This window comes from Oryctolagus cuniculus, chromosome 18 (genome assembly GCF_964237555.1).
Source record: "Oryctolagus cuniculus chromosome 18, mOryCun1.1, whole genome shotgun sequence".
NCBI classification, from domain to species: domain Eukaryota; kingdom Metazoa; phylum Chordata; class Mammalia; order Lagomorpha; family Leporidae; genus Oryctolagus; species Oryctolagus cuniculus.
Genome location: NC_091449.1, coordinates 6,345,127 through 6,365,152, shown reverse-complemented (window position 1 = coordinate 6,365,152; position 20,026 = coordinate 6,345,127). Strand labels below are relative to the sequence as shown.

The window sequence follows — 20,026 nt, the reverse complement described above, 5'->3', positions numbered from 1 at the left end:
GAGGCGCGGACTCAACAGTGGCTATGGGAGCCCCGCATTATGCCGTCATCGCCTCTGTGAGGTAATGTGGGCGGATCCTTTTTACTGGGTTTCACGGGGAGCGCCATCATTAAAGACGGAGTGCAGAGGAAATTACCTTGTTCCCAGGCCAACGTATGCGTCTCTCTCTCGTGGGCAGAAGCGATTCTAACTCGCTGCCGACCTACCCCCGACTGAGGAAACCGCCATCTTGACAGCTCCTGCTATGGGCACTGCGCATGCTCTGTCGGGGTTCCGCAGGCTCCTCCGGCAGTGGGCGTGGCCCGGGCCTTCTTGTCACTTGGCCGGAAGCTCTGTGGCGCTCAAGTAAGTCATGGCGGAGGGGTTGGGGCTGTTCAGTAAAGAACTTGTACCTGGGAGAGGCTGTAAGTGGAGCAGGCAAGTGTCACTAATACCTACAAGTTTAATGACTGTAGAATAAAACGGGAAATAAGCTAAGATAAAACTAAATTTTAAAGATTATTTGAAAGGCAGAGTTACACAGAGAAAGAGAGTCAGAAAGAGAGAGATCTTCCATCCACCGGTTCACTCCCCAACTGGCCGCAACGATGGAAGCCAGGAGCCTGGAGCTTCTTCCAGGTCTCCCATGCGGGTGCAGGGGCCCAAGGACTTGGGCCATCTTCCACTGCTTTCACAGCAGAGACCTGGGTTGGAAGAGGAGCAGCGAGGACTCGAACCAGCATCTATATGGGATGGCTGGCACTGCAGGTGGTGACTTTACCTGCTATGCCACAGGGCTGGCCCCAATCTTAAAATTTTAATGCCTTTATTGTGAGACCTAATATGTGACCTATGTGGGAGAATGTTTTGTATTAATTTGAGAATGTAAATTCTGCTGTTGTGTGGAAAGTTCTAAATTTCTGATAGATCCATTTGGTAAGTAGTGGTGTTTTATTTGCTGTTTCACATTGATCTCCTGTCCAAATGATCTATTCATTATGAAGTAACACCTTGACAGTAGGGACTCCATTTTGGAGCACTTGAGACTCCATTTCTGGGAAGGTGCCCCCCCACACACACACCATGACACTCTGGCCTGAAACTATGATCTAAAACAGTCAGACAATAGCAGTCCACTACATCACACTTGGCAGAGCATAGAAACCCCCCAGCATGATCGCTCAAGCTTGAAAGTGGATAGGCTACACCTGGGTTAATGATAAAAATGTAATTTATCTATGTCTTACATATGATTAAAACCAATACCTTGATTAATGTCAAGATTATAATTGGAATTGTTAAGATTGTAACTGGTATTGTCAAGATTATAATTGATGCTAGTTTTGCATAGGTTTTAGGTCAGCTTGACCCCAGTAACCATGTATTCCCCCGTTCCTAGCAACCATGAATTCCCCTCCTGATTTTGTGGTTTTTGCCTTTATAAACTCTGTTGCTTTGGGCTTCAGGGTCAAGAGTTCTTTAGGGCATGAGCCCACTCTCCACCATCGGCAATAAAGGACCATCAAATTTTATCAATGTGTGGAGCTCCTTTGTTTGCACTCACTCAGGTACAACAATTATAGAAAGTGATTTATCAAAATTTCCTACTATTCCACAAGAGATCTTCAAAAATTTCATGGAAAATGCATGTTATAAAAATCTGCATAATTTCAATTCTGTAACCAAAATAATTTTTAAAATTCATTTATTTATTTGAAATTCAGAGTTACACACACAGAGAGAAGGAGAAGCAAAGAGAGAGAGAGAGGTCTTCCATCTGCTGGTTCACTCCCCAATTAGCCACAATGGCCGGAGCTGCACTGATCTGCACCAATCCAAAGCAAGGAGCCAGGAGCTTCTTCCAGACTCCCACACAGGTGCAGGGGTCCAAGGACTTGGGCCATCTACTACTGCCTTCCCAGGCTAAAACAGAGAGCTGGGTTGGAAGTGGAGCAGCCAGGACTCAAACTGGTGCCCATATGGGATGCTGGCACTGCAGACCATGGCTTTACCTGTCACACCACATCGCTGGCCCCAAAATAATCTTTCAATTCCACTTTTCCATGAACTCTTTTGAAGTACCCTTATATTGTTTCTCCTTGCAGATCTGCTGATGCTGGCTTTAGTTAGGTCTTTTGAATTTGAATGTACATATATGTGTGTGTGTTTACATTGATATATTTTCCTGTTCTGGACTTGTGACTTATTTTTTTAGTAGAAAGCTTTTATTTAATAAATATAAATTTCATAAGTATAACTTTTGGATTATAGCGGTTCTTCCCACCATACCCACCCTCCCATCCCCAAACCATCCCATCTCCTACTCCCTCTCCCATCCCATCCTTCATTAAGATTCACTTTTAAATTATCTTTATATAGAGAAGATCAACTCTATACTAAGTAAAGATTTCAACTGTTTGCATCCACACAGGCACACAAAGTATAAAGTACTGTTTGAAGACTAGTTTTACAGTTAATTTTCATAGTACAACACATTAAGGACAGAGGTGCTACATGGGGAGCACGTGTACAGTGACTCCTGTTGTTGATTTAACAGTTGACACTCTTATTTATGAAGTCAGTGATCACCCCAGGCTCTTGTCATTAGCTGCCAAGGCTATGGAAGCCTCTTGAGCTCACAAACTCCGACCTTATTTAGACAAGGCCATAATCAAAGTGGAAATTCTCTCCTCCCTTCTGAGAAAGGTACCTCTTTCTCTGATGGCCCCTTCTTTCCACCAGGATCTCACAGAAATCTTTCATGTAGATCATTTTTTGCCCTTGTGACTTATTTTGCCTCAGGTAATTATAATCACTTCTGCACTATTATTAGCCTGCATGGAATTTCCTGCTCCATCCCTTCACTTTTTGTGTCCTTAAATTTAAAATGACTTCCCTTTAGAGATCATATAGTTGGGTCCTCTAAATTTTTATATTTTATCTGTTTAGCCATTTAATACTTTTACATATAATTATTATAATATAATACATTTACATATAACTTGATAGATGATGCCTTACTACTGCTATTTTGCTAACTGGCTTTCTGTTCTGTAGACATGTATAAAGAAACATGCACATTTATAAAAGTGCAAATTCCAGCACAAGTAAATCTGGTGAACTCGGATCATCTACTGTAAACTCTGTCCATAAGGAGTTTCTCCAGATGACCTTGCTGGCCTGGAAGATTCTCAACTGACAAGTTGTACTGAATGACCTACCACTTACCACACTGTGAGCACAGAAAACAACTCTGTTTGTGAATCCTTTGAGGAAATTCATCAGCTTAAAAGCTTGATGAAGGACATCTTTAGAAAGGATTTTAGGGGCTGGCACTGGGTGCAGCAGGTTAAAGTCCCAGCCTGCAGAGCCGCATCCCATATTGGTACCAGTTCAAGTCCTGGCTGCTCCATTTCCGATCCAGTCCACTGTTATGGCCTGGGAAAGAAGTAGAAGATGGCTCATGTGCTTGAGCCCCTGCACTGGCATGGGAGACCTGGAAGAAGCTCCTGGCTCCTGGCTTCAGATTAGCTCAGCTCAGCTCTGGCCATTGCAGTCATTTGGGGAGTGAACCAGTTATGGAAGACCTCTCTCCTTAACTGTCTTTCAAGTAAATAAAAATTTTTTAAAAAAGGAATGTCAATATATAACAAAAGTCAGGTGCCACGGGACCAAATCTGTGTACTTTAAACTCTATCTAATGAAGTAAATGATGATACAGAAAAGGGAAATTCTCCAAGATTTCATGTTTGTGATAAGGAAGTGGTACGTATTGTCAAGATTCTTTTTTCTTTTTAAAGATTTTATTTTTAAAGATTATTTATTTATTTGAAAGTCAGAGTTACACAGAGAGAGGAGAGGCAGAGAGAGAGAGAGAGAGAGAGAGAGAGAGAGGTCTTCCATCCGATGGTTCACTCCCCAATTGGCCGCAAAGGCCAGAGCTGTCCTGATCTGAAGCTAGGAGCTTCTTCTGGGTCTCCCACGAGGGTACAGGGGCCCAAGGACTTGGGCCATCATCTACTGCTTTCCCAGGCCTAGCAGAGAGCTGGATGGGAAGTGGAACAGCCAGGTCTTGAACAGGCAACCATATGGCATACCAGTGCTTCAGGGCAGGGCATTAACCTGCTGCGCCACAGCATGGGCCCCATATTGTCAACTTCTTGATTGTCATTCTCTCATTCTCCTATATGGACATTCGTATTCAGAGTGATAGTCCTAAAGAGATTTGCATTACTATTTTCATGACAAATTCAGTCCTAACCACCCAGAAACACTCAATAAATGTATTTCCTATTCATAAATTATTTCTTAAGTTTATATATTCTGGCTTAAAATGTTCTTAAAATAAAACTTGCTAACATTTTATATGTTATTGACCAAATTCTTGATTCTCCGAGATAAGTACTGTTGTTATCCTTATTTTACAGATGAGGAGACAATAAGCACAACAGGGAAAGTCCTTTCCAATTCATCACACTAAATGGTAGCATCAGAACCTGCATTTTGTCCAGCTGCAAAGATAACTGCTAACCATGATACTTCATGAAAAAAGTTCATCTTGACCTTGCTCGTCCAGTCCTCAACATTTATTTTTCCTGACACTCATTGACATATTTCACTGGTTTTAGCCTCTTAATTGTGATTTTGCCACTTCCATGTTTAAATTGATTTTATAGATATTACTTTTGAGTAGATATTAAAAATACAAATAGTATAGTGACTAGCATGCAATGTTAGGAAAGACTATCCAAGGTCAAATGTTGCGTTCATTAAGGCAAGAATGGCTCAATGATAAGATGAAAGATGATGTATTTGTGCTTATCCCAGTAACAATACAATGATAGCACTCACTGAAATAATTTTGAAACATGTTTAAGAGTCAAAATAGGCTGTATTGTGTAACTGGTAAAGCTGCCACCTGGGACTCTGCCATCCCACATGGGCACTGGTTCAAGTCCCAGCTGTTCGACTTCTGATCCAGCTCCCTACTAATGTGTCTGGGAAACCAGTGGAGGATGGCTCAACCACTTGGGTCCCTGCCCACATGAGGGAGATCCAGAAGGGGGTTCCTGGCATCAATCTGGCCCAGCCTTGACCACTTCAGCCATCTGGGGAGCGAACAAGAGGATGGAAGATCTCTCTCCCTGTCTCTTCCTCTAATTCGGACTTTAAAATACATAAATAAATAAATCTTTAAAAAGGCAAAACACTAAGAATGAAATAATTACTACAGTTTACATGATACAGCTGATGAATAATGAAAGATTAAATAAATGTCTATGAGGAATAATGTAGCAATTAATGAAATAGACTCAAAAGACACAATTCAAATTGGCATTCCAAAGGCACAATATGTGTCCTAAGTTTGATAGATTTCTTGTAACCTTAGGGATATATAGAACACCTCAGGAATCACTGCCTAATTTTAATTTCATTAGTATCATGAAGAGTTTTTATCCTGTGGAGACCTAATTACTGTGTCTATTAAACACATTGGAGACACTGCCTCTGATACATTGCCTACAGAATTAAATCATTTGATAAATTGTACTTATTCATATTACCCATTACCCTGAAAATACTGACTAGCTTGTAATCTTACATGAGGAATTTTTATTACCACCTGCTATCCCGAAAATACTGATTCTTGTAGAGTGACGGTATTTTGGACTTACAATTGTGATTGGTTAATGCCCCAAGATGCTCGATAGTCTTTATTGTGGTAGTCTTACTTCAAGATCTTACAAACACCTGATGTTCTCTAAAGCTGCTTTACAGATCTCCAGTCACATTCTATGAAGGGATGCATGTTAGAACCTTTTAGGCCACTAAGGGCTGATACAGCCCCTTAGGTCTCTGAGCCTGAACACCAGGCCCAATGAAACTGGGCAGATCAGCAATATAAAGGCTAGTGAAGTGTCTATCGCTTGGGAAAACCCCACAGCTGGGACACTGCAGACTGCTAAGACAGCACATTGATACCTTCACCGAGGAGCCTTACTGCATATCCCCCATCCACCTTAACAAGGTCCACGTGGTTCTCCATCTCCCCCACCAAGCAGCTTCAGATGCCTTGGACGCAGTCTTGTATTTTACATTACAGAGTCCTGCCCAGACCTCAATAAATTACAGGTGGTCTCAGCCTCCGCCCCCCCCATCACCACCAAGGAAAGCTCCCCAGGGGAATTCTCTCTACTCAGCACCAAATTGGTTACCCAGCTTGATAACTTTGGGCAATACAACTTTCACAGCCTTCTCCCAAGGAAGGCACCCCAGAGGAAGCTCCTCTGCCTGATGCTAGCTGGGTACCTAGTCTGATAGCACGGATTAGTGAAACCTTGAGAGGAATTTCATCTAATTCACACTTAGCAAACGCTTTGTCCTGGAGAAGAGGGAGAAGGAGAAGTGGAGGGAAGAACTGGGCCTTTTCCCCCAATAAGCCCTAGTCTGAATACAAACTCTTGTGCTCAGCTCTTTCCTGAGGTGCCTGCCTGGCCTGTTAGGTGTATCCTCTCCCTTATACCATGGGACCTTGGTTTCCCTAGTCCGAGTGAATGGGTGCTCTAAGATTCTGTGGGAGAAGTGCCCATCCGTTCTGATGGATGCCCTATCCCATTACACCTTGCTACCTTGCTTACCACTCTCTCACGTCTAAGTTCATTCTTGCGCAAAAACAAGAACCTATCCCACCCATCTCTGCTAACAAAACATAACTTTGCAACATAGAGGACAGGATTAAAAAATCCTGTAAAATCTGCAGATTCACTAAGTTCAGGATTTCTCACCCTGGCCAGGACATAACACTGGATTTGCCTGGGATTTTGTCATCTGAGGGGATTTGATATTCCAAGTTGAACTTGGGTCTGGGGTGCTGTAACGGGCAGATTTGGGCCAGAAAGAACTGCACTCACCTGAATGACCACTGGCTTCAGCAGAGAATGGTGAGCAGCAGGCAGAGCCTTGGCTGGGCTATGTCTGTGAGGCGCACGACTGAAACAGAACCAGGGCCAGGCAAGGATGGGGTGGAAGCCAGCGGTGGGGCAAGATCTGGAAAGGAGCACAACCTGTGCTCATTTGCTTCTCATCTCCCCTCCCCTCCCAAGGCTTTGCCAGCTGTCAGTCTTTCCGCTTGCAAAAGTGAGTAAGTAGCATTCCCCTTTAAAGGAACCAATAAACCTCCTTCCTGCAGTGCCTTAGGTAATACTTCAAACCATTTAATGCTACAGAACAGAGATGCAATGGGCCTCATATAATTTTTTGTTGACTTGAAAAGCATTTAAAGGAAAAGCTTCTACAAATAACTGAAGACATCTTGGGCTGGGTACAGGGAGAAGTTGCCGCTGTTGTGAGGGAGTAATCCCTGGCTGGGGTTGTTCCAGGGTTTCTGCCTCCACATAAGACTTCAAGGAAGAGATGGAGATAGAGTTGTGCAAAGCAAGATTTATTTAAAGGGGTAGTAAACACTCATTTGGGAATGCAGGCAAGCTTGGGGGAAAAATGAGCTGCAATTAGTAAAGTTAATTAGGAGGGGATGGGTGGTTCCGTGACTGAATATTCAGAGTTTGGGTCAGGGCTGTAGCAGATGCAGTCTCTAGAAATAAAGTGTCATGACCTCTGTTTCAGATGGGATGTGAGGCTTCGGTGCACGTGGAGTGGATGGGCTAAGCCTGCAGCCATGATAGAATAGAAGGGCATTGTGTTTGGAGGTTGCACAAATGAGCATGTCTCAGGTGCTACTGTTTCTCATCTCCTCTTTGCCACCTTGTTAGCCACCTGCCTACATTACAGCAGGCTTGCAGAGGGTCTTTGTAAAGTAGTGATTGCACCCCTGGAACCAGCAATTAGAACAGTGTATTTAATTAAGCAACACATTAAACTGGAGTTGCTTGTGTAGTTTGTAGAAGACAAACTGGGAAATAAATGTAAAAATGTCAATTACACATTGGAAGTGAGTTAATAATTCATATCTCAATGAAATAAAGTAGTAGCTAATTGTTTCAATTAGCTGAAATTTTCTTTTGGTGAACATTAAAATGTTCCATGTGCGTACTGTAAGCAGAAATGCAAATGAAAAATAAGCTTAATTTCATCTTGGAAAATAAAGACTGCTATTCCTTCCCCTTTTGTCAGAACATTACCCTAGAAGACTTGTGAAAACACTTCCTCTCTTCTAAAATATTTTTAGAAACTAATTGTTTATGACTTAAGAACACCTTTCTGAAGGACCTAGCAGCCTTCCCTTTGAATGTAAACTGCAAAAGAGAGGACCTGGCTCCATTTGAAAGACTATCACCTGTCAGAATGAGATGTTTGAGTTTTATCCACAATCCCTCTGAATAAGGCCCATTAGCTAATACCTGAGGATACTTCAAAATGGTTGTGAAAAAATGGAATTAAAAGATGAAAATTTAACCTTTTTTATCCACATTATACCCATCAAGTTCAAGATAATTTTGTAATCAATAATACCAGCTACTGGGGCCAGCACTGTGGCATAATGGGTAAAGCTGCCACCTCTGATGCTGATATCCTTTATGGGCACCAGAGTCCCAGATGCTTCACTTCTGATCCAGCTCTCTGCTAATGGTCTGGGAAAAGCAATTCAAGATCACCTAAGTGCTTGGACTATTGCTACCCACATGAGAGGAGGAAGCACCTGGCTCCTGCCTGGCTCAGACCCAGCTGTTGTGGCCTTAGGGAGTGAATGAGTGGATAGAAGATCTCTGTCTCTCCCATTCTCTTTGTAACTCTTTCAAATAAATAAATCTTGTTTTATAAAAAATAATGCCAGCTATTTAGTCCATCCCTAAAGAACTGACAGAGGGTCCTGGGGATTTAACTATACCCATGCAGTCTTTTTTCCATTATTTATGGATAAAAATGGGCATACTTCAGTGTGGGGAGCAACTCGGACTAGACTAAGTTACTCGAATTAAGACTTATTCTATGCATCTGCTCTCCCACAATATGGCGCTGGGAGAGGAGTAAACAGCTTCTACACAGCTGCCTCCAGTTTGACCAATAAACTGCAGGAGCTGCTCCTGATTGGAGGAGAGTAGCATGCTCGGCGTGTGGGCAGCAGAGTTGGGATTGGTGGAAGAGGACTATAAAGGAGGAGAGAGACAACATGCACCAGGAACACCTGAGCAGCCCCCGAGAGAGCTGGCTGGCAGTGTGCCGCTCCCCTGCGGAAGTGGGGAAAGTGGCAGGGGGAGCCGCCCCTCCACGGAGGTGGAGGGAGCGGCAGCCAACCCAGAAAGGACCAGCAGCAAACCCGGGAAGGCCGAGCAGACAAAAGAACAGCGCAGGGTCCTGTGTCGTTCCTCCGCGAATGGGGGAGCGACACTTCAGAATTTTTTCGAGATAAGGAATCAAAAGGTCAGAAGGAGCCAGTTAAGGACTATAAAGAGGAAACCTGGGGCCAGTGCTGTGGTGCAGTAGGTTAAGCCTCCGCCTGTGGTGCAGCATCCATGTGGGCAGCAGTTCCAGTCCTGGCTGCTGCACTTCTGATCCAACTCTCTGGTATGGCCTGGCAAAGCAGTGGAAGATGGCCCAAATGCCTGGGTCCCTGCACCCATGTGGGAGATCCACATGAAGTATATGGCTTCAGATAGGCCCAGCTCCAATGCTGTGGCCATTTGTGGAGTGAATCAGTGGACGGAAGACCTGTCTCTAACTTTGCCTCTCAAATGAATAAATCTTTAAAAAAATAGAAAAAACAGAGGATAACCAATGTTTTTCTCACCAAAATGTACAAAAATAGCTCTTGTTTGATGACAGGATACGAGGAGCTTTGTTCTTGAAGCAATAGGCAGATTAAGCTGGGGAAGAAAGGAAAATTCTAGAGTCACAAAAATTTAAAAATCTGCTTTCTTCTTTGACTGTTTGAGAAGCTGCTTACCTAAAGGAGTGCTTAAAATTATGGTCCAACAAAGAGAACATCTAGGTTACATCTAAGAAACATCTGTTCCCAAGAGTTACAAAAGTTAAAAATTACATGTTTTTTACATGCTGTACCTGCCTCTTTTAATTCTCTCCAGGAGCCGTTCTTGACAATAAAGCTCCTAATGGGTTCTTCTATTATAATTATCTATGCTCGGGCTGAATTGTTTCTTCTTTTTTTAAAGATTTATTTATTTGAAAGCCAGAGTTACAGAGAGGAGAGGCAGAGAGAGAGAGGTCTTCTATCCGCGGGTTCACTCCCCAGATGGCTGCAACGGCAGGAGCCGTGCTGATCTGAGGCTAGGAGCCAGGAGCTTCTTCTGGGTCTCCCACTTGGGTGCAAGGGCCGAAGGCCTTGGGCCATCTTCTACTGTTTTCCCAGGACACAGCAGAAACTGCATCGGAAGTGGAGCAGCTGGGTCTCCAACCACTGCCCATGTGGAATGCCGGCACTGCAGGTGGTGGCTTTACCTACTAAGCCACAGCACCAGCCCCCTGGCTAAATGGTTTTATAATCTGTGTAAGGGCACTCTATCGTCACTCACTATCTGGCAGTCTGTAAGATATGTTCTATCCAACTTAAGGGGCACACCACTTGCAATTGATTTTGTTCCAGTTTTGCTTCTACTAATCAATAAACATGTTTCAGAACTCAACAACTTCTAATAACTTACTATACAGGGAACACAGCCATTGGTGACTGAAAATTCTCCAGCTTACAAAGCTAATTCATTAGCTGAGATAGACCAGAGACTCCCAGACCCAGCCGTTGTGGCCATTTGACGAGTGAACCAGTGGATGGAGGCCTTCTCTCCCTCTCTATAATTGTACCTTCCAAATCTATCTTTTAAAAAAAAATTGTTTATTTACTTGAAAGTGAGTTACAGAGAGAGAGAAGAGGCTGAGAGAGAGAAGAGACGGGGAGAAGGCGGTGGGTGTGTGTGTGTGTGTGTCTTCCATCCACTGGTTCACTCCCTAGGTGGCCCCAACGGCCAGAGCTGTGCCAATCCGAATCCAGGAGCTTCCTCCAGGTCTCCCACACGGGTGCAGGGACCCAAGGACTTGGGCCATCTTCTACTACTTTTCCAGGCCATAGCAGAGAGCTGGATTAGAAGTGGAGCAGCCAGGTCTTGAACCGGCGACCATATGGGATGCCAGTGCTTCAGGCCAGGACATTAACCCACTGTGCCACAGCACCGGCCCCTCAAATCAACCTTAAAAAAATGGCTGGCCGGTGCTGCAGCTCAATTGGCTAATCCTCTGCCTGCAGCGCCAGCACCCCAGGTTCTAGTCCTGGTTGGGGTGCCAGATTCTGTCCCGGTTACTCCTCTTCCAGTTCAGCTCTCTGCTGTGGCCCGGGAGTGCAGTGGAGGATGGCCCAAGTGCTTGAGCCCTGCACCCGCATGGGAGACCAGGAGGAAGCACCTGGCTCCTGGCTTCGGATTGGCGCAGCACACCAGCCGCAGTGCGCCAGCTATAGCGGCCATTTGGGGGGTGAACCAACGGAAAAGGAAGACCTTTCTCTCTGTCTCTCTCTCACTGTCTAACTTGCCTGTAATAAATAAAAAAAGAAGGAAGGAAGGAAGGAAGGAAGGAAGGAAGGAAGGAAGGAAGGAAGGAAGGAAAATTGCTAATCTGTAACCGTGCCTTTCAAATCAATCAATCTTTAAAAAAATTGCCAACTCAGCTTAAACTTTGGGAAACACTGGCTAAAACAAGTTTTTCAAATATCAGTATGTCACAAAGGTCAAAACAGGAACACTCATCAACTGAAAACAAGGGAACTGCTAACTCAGTTCCCTAGATTGTCATCAAAAAGGGAACTGGACAACACCAGATACCCTCAACAGTGCCCCCAAAGACCCCTTGTTCACTAGCCACTACTGTTAACAGAAGGAATCTTTGGGGAACCTTTTCTGCTAAAGCTGTGACTCTCCAAAAACACTTAAAGCAGATGCCATCATCCTTTGGGACCACTAGATTCAAGAAACAAATGCCTTGTTGACTACACCCTGACCATTGCTACTTAATGGTCTACTTTTGCTTTGACTGGACCATTTCCTCCTTGGTGCAATTGCTTTGACTGTGCAGTCTTTGGGATCATACTTCTAAAGCCGTTTCAGCCCTGTTACAATTCTTCAAAGAAATGCTTCCGGATCTTGATTTCGCTCACACTTGTTCAAAACCCTTACTGAAACCTCTGTAACTGATTTGGACACAAATTTGGCACTCATCAAGCAGCAAGTTTGCTTCATTTTATCAGAATTGTGTAAACTGAACCAGTTGAGACATCTACAATGTTGGCTATTGTTTCTTCTGTTAATCATTTCTCTTCAACTCAGCCACGATCAAGATTTTTCCCTCACAGATCGCTATGGCTGGTCTATCACTGCAGGCTGCATCTTCATCACCATCTCATCCCTTCTTAGAACAATTCACTACTGATTTTTAAGTAAGTCCCCAAACAGTGCACTTGATGTACATACTTTACCATGCTTCAGGGTTGCAATCTCTGAGTCACTAAATCACGCTAGGTTTAACCAGTCCCACAGGGTCTCAGATTCCAAGACTTATGAGGTTATTAATCTTCCCTAGAGGTAGCATTTTTGACTTGAGGTTTCTTTAGTTTCTGGAACCCTAGGTCCTGAGCAAAATGTTAACAATCTCAGAATAGCTCTGACAGGAGCCCACTTTGCCATCAAAATCCCCAAAAGTACTTAACAGTCATTGCGTTGTTGACCAAAGGTGGGCCATGATTCCTGTGGACCAACTAGAGGCCTGCAAGTGAGCTGAACATTCACCTATAAACTCCAACTTACTAGCTATGACACGTAACCTCAACTTCTTGAGGAGTGTAGGAATTGATAGCTGCCTGTGTTCCTTGTTGTTTCTTTGCAGGGTAAGTTCCTTTCACATCTTTGGTGTAACTGAACATGGGTGCACTCAGCAACCACACCTAGGTTTAGGGGCTCTAGTTTCTCTGGGAGCATCATAATAACATTTCATAATGCATCAATGATTTCACCATTCTTCCACACAGCTGTCACCATAAATGCGATGCCTCTTTGTGCTTCAATTTTATAATTAGATGCTGCCCTGATAGTCTTCAAAGTAGGTATTTTCCAGACATGTTATAACAAGTTTTTTATTTTGGTACAAAAAATGACATTGTTTCCATAACATGCATTTTCCATAAACTTTTTGAAGACCTCTCATACACTTGTTACCAGAGTCAGAATAAACTATGTGTGATCAATGGTGATATTAAGTCTTCTTTCTATAGGGCTAATTTATCAGGAAAACAGGTACATAATGGGCTGCATAAAAGGGAGTTTTTTATCTTCAATTTCTTGGCAATTTCTATTACCCAGAACATTCTGGTATTTTAATTTAAATGTTTTTGTTCTCTACTCCACTTTTGGAAAGCATTTCTGGATTTGTAAATGTCTTTTCCCAATAGTATGTAGTTCAATAATTTCTTGGATAATCAAATTGTTAGTGTTTACTAGTTTGTAGGTACACTAAAGCCTCAATAATTCCTGAGATTACATTACAAGTTTTCAGTTTATCGACACTGTAATATCATGGGGCAGACATATGGCCCAGTTGTTAAGACACCACTTGGGACACCCACACTCCATGAAGAGTCTTTGGGTTTGAATCCTGGCTCCACTATCAATCCACCTTCCTGTTAATTTACACCCAAGGAGCAAGCACATGATGGCACAAGGGCTTGAGTGCCTACCACCCACATGGGAGAGGTCCATCCTGGGTTCCAGGGTCCTGGCTTGGGTACGTCCCAGCCCTGGCTGTTTCAGGCATTTGGGGAGTGAACCATGAACACTGCTTTTTATATTATTTATATTTTACATTATAAATTAAAAAACTACCTAACTGATCAACATTTGCTATATGTATTTGCTATATTTCCAATCTGAATTCAAGTTCTCCATACAGCTTTTGTCCCCAGGTCACAGAAAACACAATTTCTACATGTTGGGGCCAGCACTGTGGCATAACAAGTAAAGGCAGCACCTGCAGTACTGCATCCCATATGGGCACCAGTTCGAGTTCCGGCAGCTCCACTTCTGATCCAGCTCTCTGCTATGGCCTAGGAAGGCAGAAGATGGCCCAGGTCCTGGGGCCCCTGTACCTGCATGGAAGACCCGGAAGAAGCTCCTGGCTCCTGGCTTTGGATCAGCCCAGCTCTGGCTGTTGTGGCCATTTAGGGAGTGAACCAACAGATGGAAGATCTCTCTGTGCCTCTGCCTCTCTGTAACTCTGCCTTTCAAAATAAATAAATCTTTTCCAAAAACTTCTACATGTCAAATTAAAAAAAGATAACTTTCATCAACTTATTTTTCTGGTGGAAAAGCCTCTTGACTTCAAAAGGATTCAGCTGATAAGTGAGGAGACTCAGGCATGCCATTTCCTGATGCACATATCACCTCACATAGGACTGTTAAAAATGTTTGTGACATATGGTTCAAGTTGACTAAAACATTTCATTAGTCCAGTAAAAAAATAATGTGTGGAAATCCTTAAACAGTTAATATGATTAAGTAATTTCACTGCAGAAGCATTTTTCCAAAAGCTATGGAAATATCATTTTCACTTTATGGTGCTGAGCAATATATTATTCCATGGGTCATTTTCAACTATAGTGAAATTACTTTGTATTTGTATGATTTTTACTTAAAGGGTCTCTTCCCCTTTACACATTATAATCCAGAATAGATGTTTAATTTTCTCTTCTGTGCATTACTCCAGTAAAAAATTTAGGAGATACACAAATGAAGGTATTGTCTGAAGACATTCTGTGGCATGAAAATGCAAATTTGGGGGAACTGTAAAAAAAAAGTACATTTAAAAAACACTGTGATTTTGATTTTTTTCACTATAAAGAAAAGGCAATGTTTAGGATATATATTTACTTCATTAGACATTACATAACATATAGATGTATTCAAACATCATGTAGTACCCCATAAATATGCACAAATTTTGATGCCAGTTAAAAATATTAAAAGTGTTAAAAATAGCAGGCAAAATCAGGAATATTTAAAAAAATGAGTAGCCTTTTAAGTCTAGTTCAATGAAAGAAGTGAAATGACAAACGGTGAATAAATTCTCTGAATGTAGGGAGTTGGCTAATGAGGTTTTTAAAACAATAAACATGTGGGCATAACTAGCATCTACAATGATAAATGAAAGTATCATTGAGAAAGTCTCCAGATCTCCATTTGTGACAAGGAGGTATTTCCACTGCAGAATCCCTGACACCATTCTGCCATTTCCTATGAGTTACTTTACTCACTCAGACCCAGAAAACCTTGCAGAAAAAACTGACACTCAATATTTGCCCTTTGACTTGTTCTCATTCAAAAATATATTAATTTATTAAGTTATCCCTTAAGTTTTCTATGTAGTTCTTTTTATATCAATTATACTTGGAATAAAAATTAACTGTTTCTTTGTGTTTAATAATTGAATTTCCAGCTAAGTATTGCTGATATTGCCATTTCACATCAGAGGTAAGCTAGGACAGAAAGAGGCTGCAAGACTCATCCAGTTACATACTGATGAATCAGAATTGGAATCCCTGCTGTGTAAGCTGCAAAACCTAGTCTCTTAATTAACCATGGAGAAGCAGTAAAAAGGGTAGTTAGCTATTGTCCTAAGTATCCTACTGAGGTAGAACAAAACTATGTGAGTAGTAGTATGACTCATGGTAATAAAAGATTAAATTGTATTCAGACATCACATCAACAATACATTTTGAATCAAACAGCAACAAAATGTAACCAGCACTTCAATGTTAATGTTTAAAAAAATCTATTTAAAGGGGGAAGAAGAGAAATAGGAATCTCATCCACTGGTTCATTCACCTTCCACAGCCAGGGCTGGGCCAGGCCAGGCCAGGCCAGGCCAAAGCCAAGAACTCAGTCCAGGTCTCCCACATTAGTGGCAAGAATCCAATCACTCCTGCCTCTCTGAATCTATGTGGCAGGATTCTGGAACCAGAGCTGGGTATCAAGTCCAGGGACTCCTGATGTGTGGCATAGGTGTCTTAACCAGTAGGCCAAAGACCTGCCCACCTCTGTATGACTTAAGTGGTCCTTAATAACACAGTCCTCTTATCGCACATAAATCCCAGGATCCTGTGGTGTTGGGCTATTCTATTTTATGGTCAGATGCTAGAAAATTTTTTTTCTATACTCCACAGTCCCCATGAAGGGCACCTTGAAAACAGCAAGCATGACTTACATACTAGCTTTTAGAATGATTCTCTGCCTCTTCCCAAATGCTGACAATATTCAACTTCAAAAAGATTCATTTTCCTCAATACCTGGATGGAAATGATGCTCACCTAAAGAAGTAAGATCTTTCATCCTCTCAATTCCTTCCCAGAGACCACAATGAAGTCTGAAGGCAGGCATATTACTAACAGATTTCAAGGTGATTGTGAATATCACATATAATAAAGCACTGTTCTTAGGAAACATCAAGTGAAGTATTTTATAACCTGAAGATAACCAGGCCTCTCATAATATAATATTCTGCAAAAGGTAACTCAAAGATTAATCTTGGAAAACTAGAGACCAAGGTATTTCTCACATCAATCCTCATCTACAGAGTCACTGGGTAATAACCTCAGCATGTACAACACATTTGTATGATTTCATCCAAGATGTATAATTTGATGTCTAGGGAGTTGTGAGTCTAGGATAAAGCCTCTTCCATACAATTACATTTATAAAATTGGTTAGTATGAACTTTCTTGATATTTACTAATGTTTAAACTCTTGATTAGTAGTTTGCCATAGTCATTACATTTATAAAGGTTTTCTTAATGAATTCTTTAATGAGAAAGAAGTGGCTCCTGACTAAAAGCCTTGCCACACTCATTTGTAAGCTTTTAAAAGCCCAGTATGAATTCTCTGATGACTTGCAAGGTTTGAACGCCGGCCAAAGACCTTACCACATTCATTACATGTGTAAGGTTTTTCTCCAGTATGAACTAATTGATGGGTAGTTAGGCTTGAACTCACACTAAAAGCTTTCCCACATTTATTACACTTGTAAGGCTTCTCTCCAGTATGAATTCTTCGGTGACTTGCAAGGTGTGAATTCTGAGTAAAGACCTTGCCACACTCGTTGCATTTGTAAGGTTTTTCTCCACTATGGATTACCTGATGGGTGGTTAGGCTTGCATAAACACTGAAAGCCTTGCCACACACATTGCACTTGTACGGTTTCTCACCAGTATGAATTCTCTGATGATTTACTAGGTGTGAATTCTGAGTGAAGACCTTGCCACAATCATTACATTTGTAAGGCTTTTCTCCACGATGGATTATCTGATGAGTATTTAGATTTGAATGAGAACTAAAAGCTTTGCCACATTCATTACACTTGTAAGGTTTCTCTCCAGTGTGAATTCTCCGATGAATTGCAAGACTTGAAGTTTGACTGAACACCTTGCCACATTCACTACATTTATAAGGCTTCTCACCAGTATGAATTACCTGATGAGCAATTAGGTTTGAACGCACACTGAAAGATTTCCCACACTCATTACACTTATAAGGTTTCTCTCCAGTATGAACTCTCAAATGCCTTGCAAGATTTGAAGTCTGACTGAAGAATTTGCCACATTCATCACATTTGTACGGTTTCTCTCCAGTATGAATTCCTCGATGACTTGCAAGGTGTGAATTCTGAGTGAAGACCTTGCCACATTCATTACATTTATAAGGTTTTTCTCCAGTATGGATTGCCTGATGGGTGGTGAGGCTTGAATACACACTAAAAGCTTTGCCACACTCATTACATTTGTAAGGTTTCTCTCCAGTATGAATTCTCCTATGATTTGCAAGGTGTGAATTCTGAGTGAAGACCTTGCCACATTCATAACACTTGTAAGGTTTTTCTCCACGATGGATTATCTGATGGGTATTTAAGTTTGAGTGTGAACTGAAGACTTTGCCACACTCATTACACTTGTAAGGTTTTTCTCCAGTGTGAGTTCTCCGATGAATTGCAAGGCTTGAAGTTTGACTGAAGACCTTACCACATTCATTACATTTGTAGGGTTTCTCTCCAGTGTGGATAACCTGATGGTTAGTTAGATTTGAACGAATACTAAAAGCTTTGCCACACTCATTACACTTATATGGTTTTTCTCCAGTATGAATTCTCCGATGACTTATAAGATGTGAATTCTGAGTGAAGACTTTGCCACAGTCATTACACTTATAGGGTTTCACTCCAGTATGATGTCTCTCATGAACTAAAAGGTAAGAACGTCTGAAAAAAGCCTTACCACACTCAATACATTTGTAAGGTTTCTCTCCAGTATGAATTCTCCGATGATGTGCTAGAGAGGAGGTATAGCTGAAGATCTTGCCACACTCCTCACATCTGTAAGGTTTCTCTCTAATATGTGTTTTCTGTTCTTGTGTGAGCAACGAGTAGATAAAATCATTCCCATATTCATCAGTCATGTGAGTTTTAACACTAGAAGGAATTCTTTGAGGTGGTGAAACTAAGGGGATATTGTTGATAGACTGCTCAATGTAATTACATTCATCAATTTCACTTTCAGAGGGAAATATTTGCAGTTCCGGCAAATGTGACTGAAAGCTGGAGCCAAGGCAAGTTTTCATAACACTGCTTCTTGCATCTTTTCTATCATGTTGATCTCTTCTAGAGATGAGATTTTCTTTATGAATTACAAACAGGTCATTCAAATTTCCTTCATCATTATTCCACTGAAACTCAAAGTCAATTTGATTTTTCTGGACTTCTCTGGGGGAAAAGTCTTTGACATCGTTCCTTTCATTTCTCTCCAAACTCAATGTTTGGAATATTTCTCCTGTATTGCTGTCCCCCTTGGGACATATCTCTTTGACTACACATGTAGGAGAAATACCTGGAAGATATCAAGTAACACAGGTTTTGATTAACTATTGATGGAAACACAAAGTTTGTACTGAAAAATACATTTTATCAAAATAATACTTAAAAACTGCATATTTAAAGCATATTACATAAAACAAATGCTACAGTATGATATTTTGTGATGTAAATAATTCAGCAAATATATGTAATGAACTAAAGCATGATTTTAGAGTGCAAAACAGGCTGCTGCTGTGGTACAATGTGTTAAGCCGTTATCTGCAATGCCAGCATCCCATATGGGCAGGAGTTTGATTCCTGGCTGCTCTGCTTCCAATTCAGCTCTCTGCTAATGCATCTGGGAAAGCAACTCAAGATGGTTCACATTCTTGGGTCCCTGTACCCACATGAGAGTCCTCGAGGAAGCTTTGTGTCGCTCCCCCTCTTCGTGGAGGAACGACACAGGACCCTGCGCTGTTCTTTTGTCTGCTCGGCTCTCCCCGGGTTTGCTGCTGGTTCTTCCCGGGTTGGCTACTATCCCTTCCACCTCCGTGGAAGGGCAGTTCCCCCTGGCCACATTCCCCACTTCCGCAGGGGAGCGGCACACCGCCGGCCGGCTCTCTGGGGGCTGCACGGGTTCCCTTAGATGTTCCCCATAGATGTTCCTGGTGCATGCCGTCTCTCTCCTCCTTTATAGTCCTCCTCCGCCAATCCCAACTCGGCTGAGTACGCTGCTCTCCAATCAGGAGCAAGTCCTACAGTTAATTGGTTGAACTGGAGGCAGCTGTGCGGAAGCTGTTTACTTCTCTCCCAGCGCCATATTGTGGGAGAGCAGATGCATAGAATAAGTCCTAATTCGAGCAACTCAGTCTAGTCCGGATTGCTCCCCACAGATCCCCCTTTCTTTTTATTTTTTGGCGTTGATACGCGCCTGTCTTCGGTGTCCCGCAGCACACGCTCTGCTGTACTTGCTAGAGTTGCCACAGGCTCTTACAAGTCCTATCAATCAGGAAAACCGAATCCGGGTCCTCTCTTCGCCATTGTGAGGAGGTTTTTAGGCGCTGATGCATGCCTGTGTTCGGTGCCCTGCAGCGCATGCTCTGCTCTGCCCGCAGGGGCTTACAAAACCTATCAGGCAAACCGAATCCAAGCCTTCTCATTGCCTCATTGTGGGGGAGACTCATTAGTGTTGGTTCGTGCCTAT

General features: G+C 42.3%; 1 protein-coding gene and 1 long non-coding RNA gene across 2 annotated transcripts in view; one reads left to right on the top strand and one right to left on the bottom strand.

Moving 5' to 3' along the window:
• Window positions 1-66: 66 nt before the first annotated feature.
• LOC138846629 (uncharacterized) lies at window positions 67-13,069 on the top strand. Its single transcript, XR_011384169.1, has 2 exons — window positions 67-417; window positions 4,407-13,069. It is a non-coding gene; the product is annotated as an uncharacterized lncRNA (long non-coding RNA).
• Window positions 13,051-20,026, bottom strand: part of LOC100356080 (zinc finger protein 665) — a 28,769-nt gene continuing 21,793 nt past the window's right edge. The window contains exon 4 of the mRNA XM_002722355.5: window positions 13,051-18,856. Within this exon, the coding sequence (XP_002722401.3) occupies window positions 16,827-18,856 (2,030 nt within the window). The 3' untranslated portion in view covers window positions 13,051-16,826. The remainder of the gene's footprint in view (window positions 18,857-20,026) is intronic.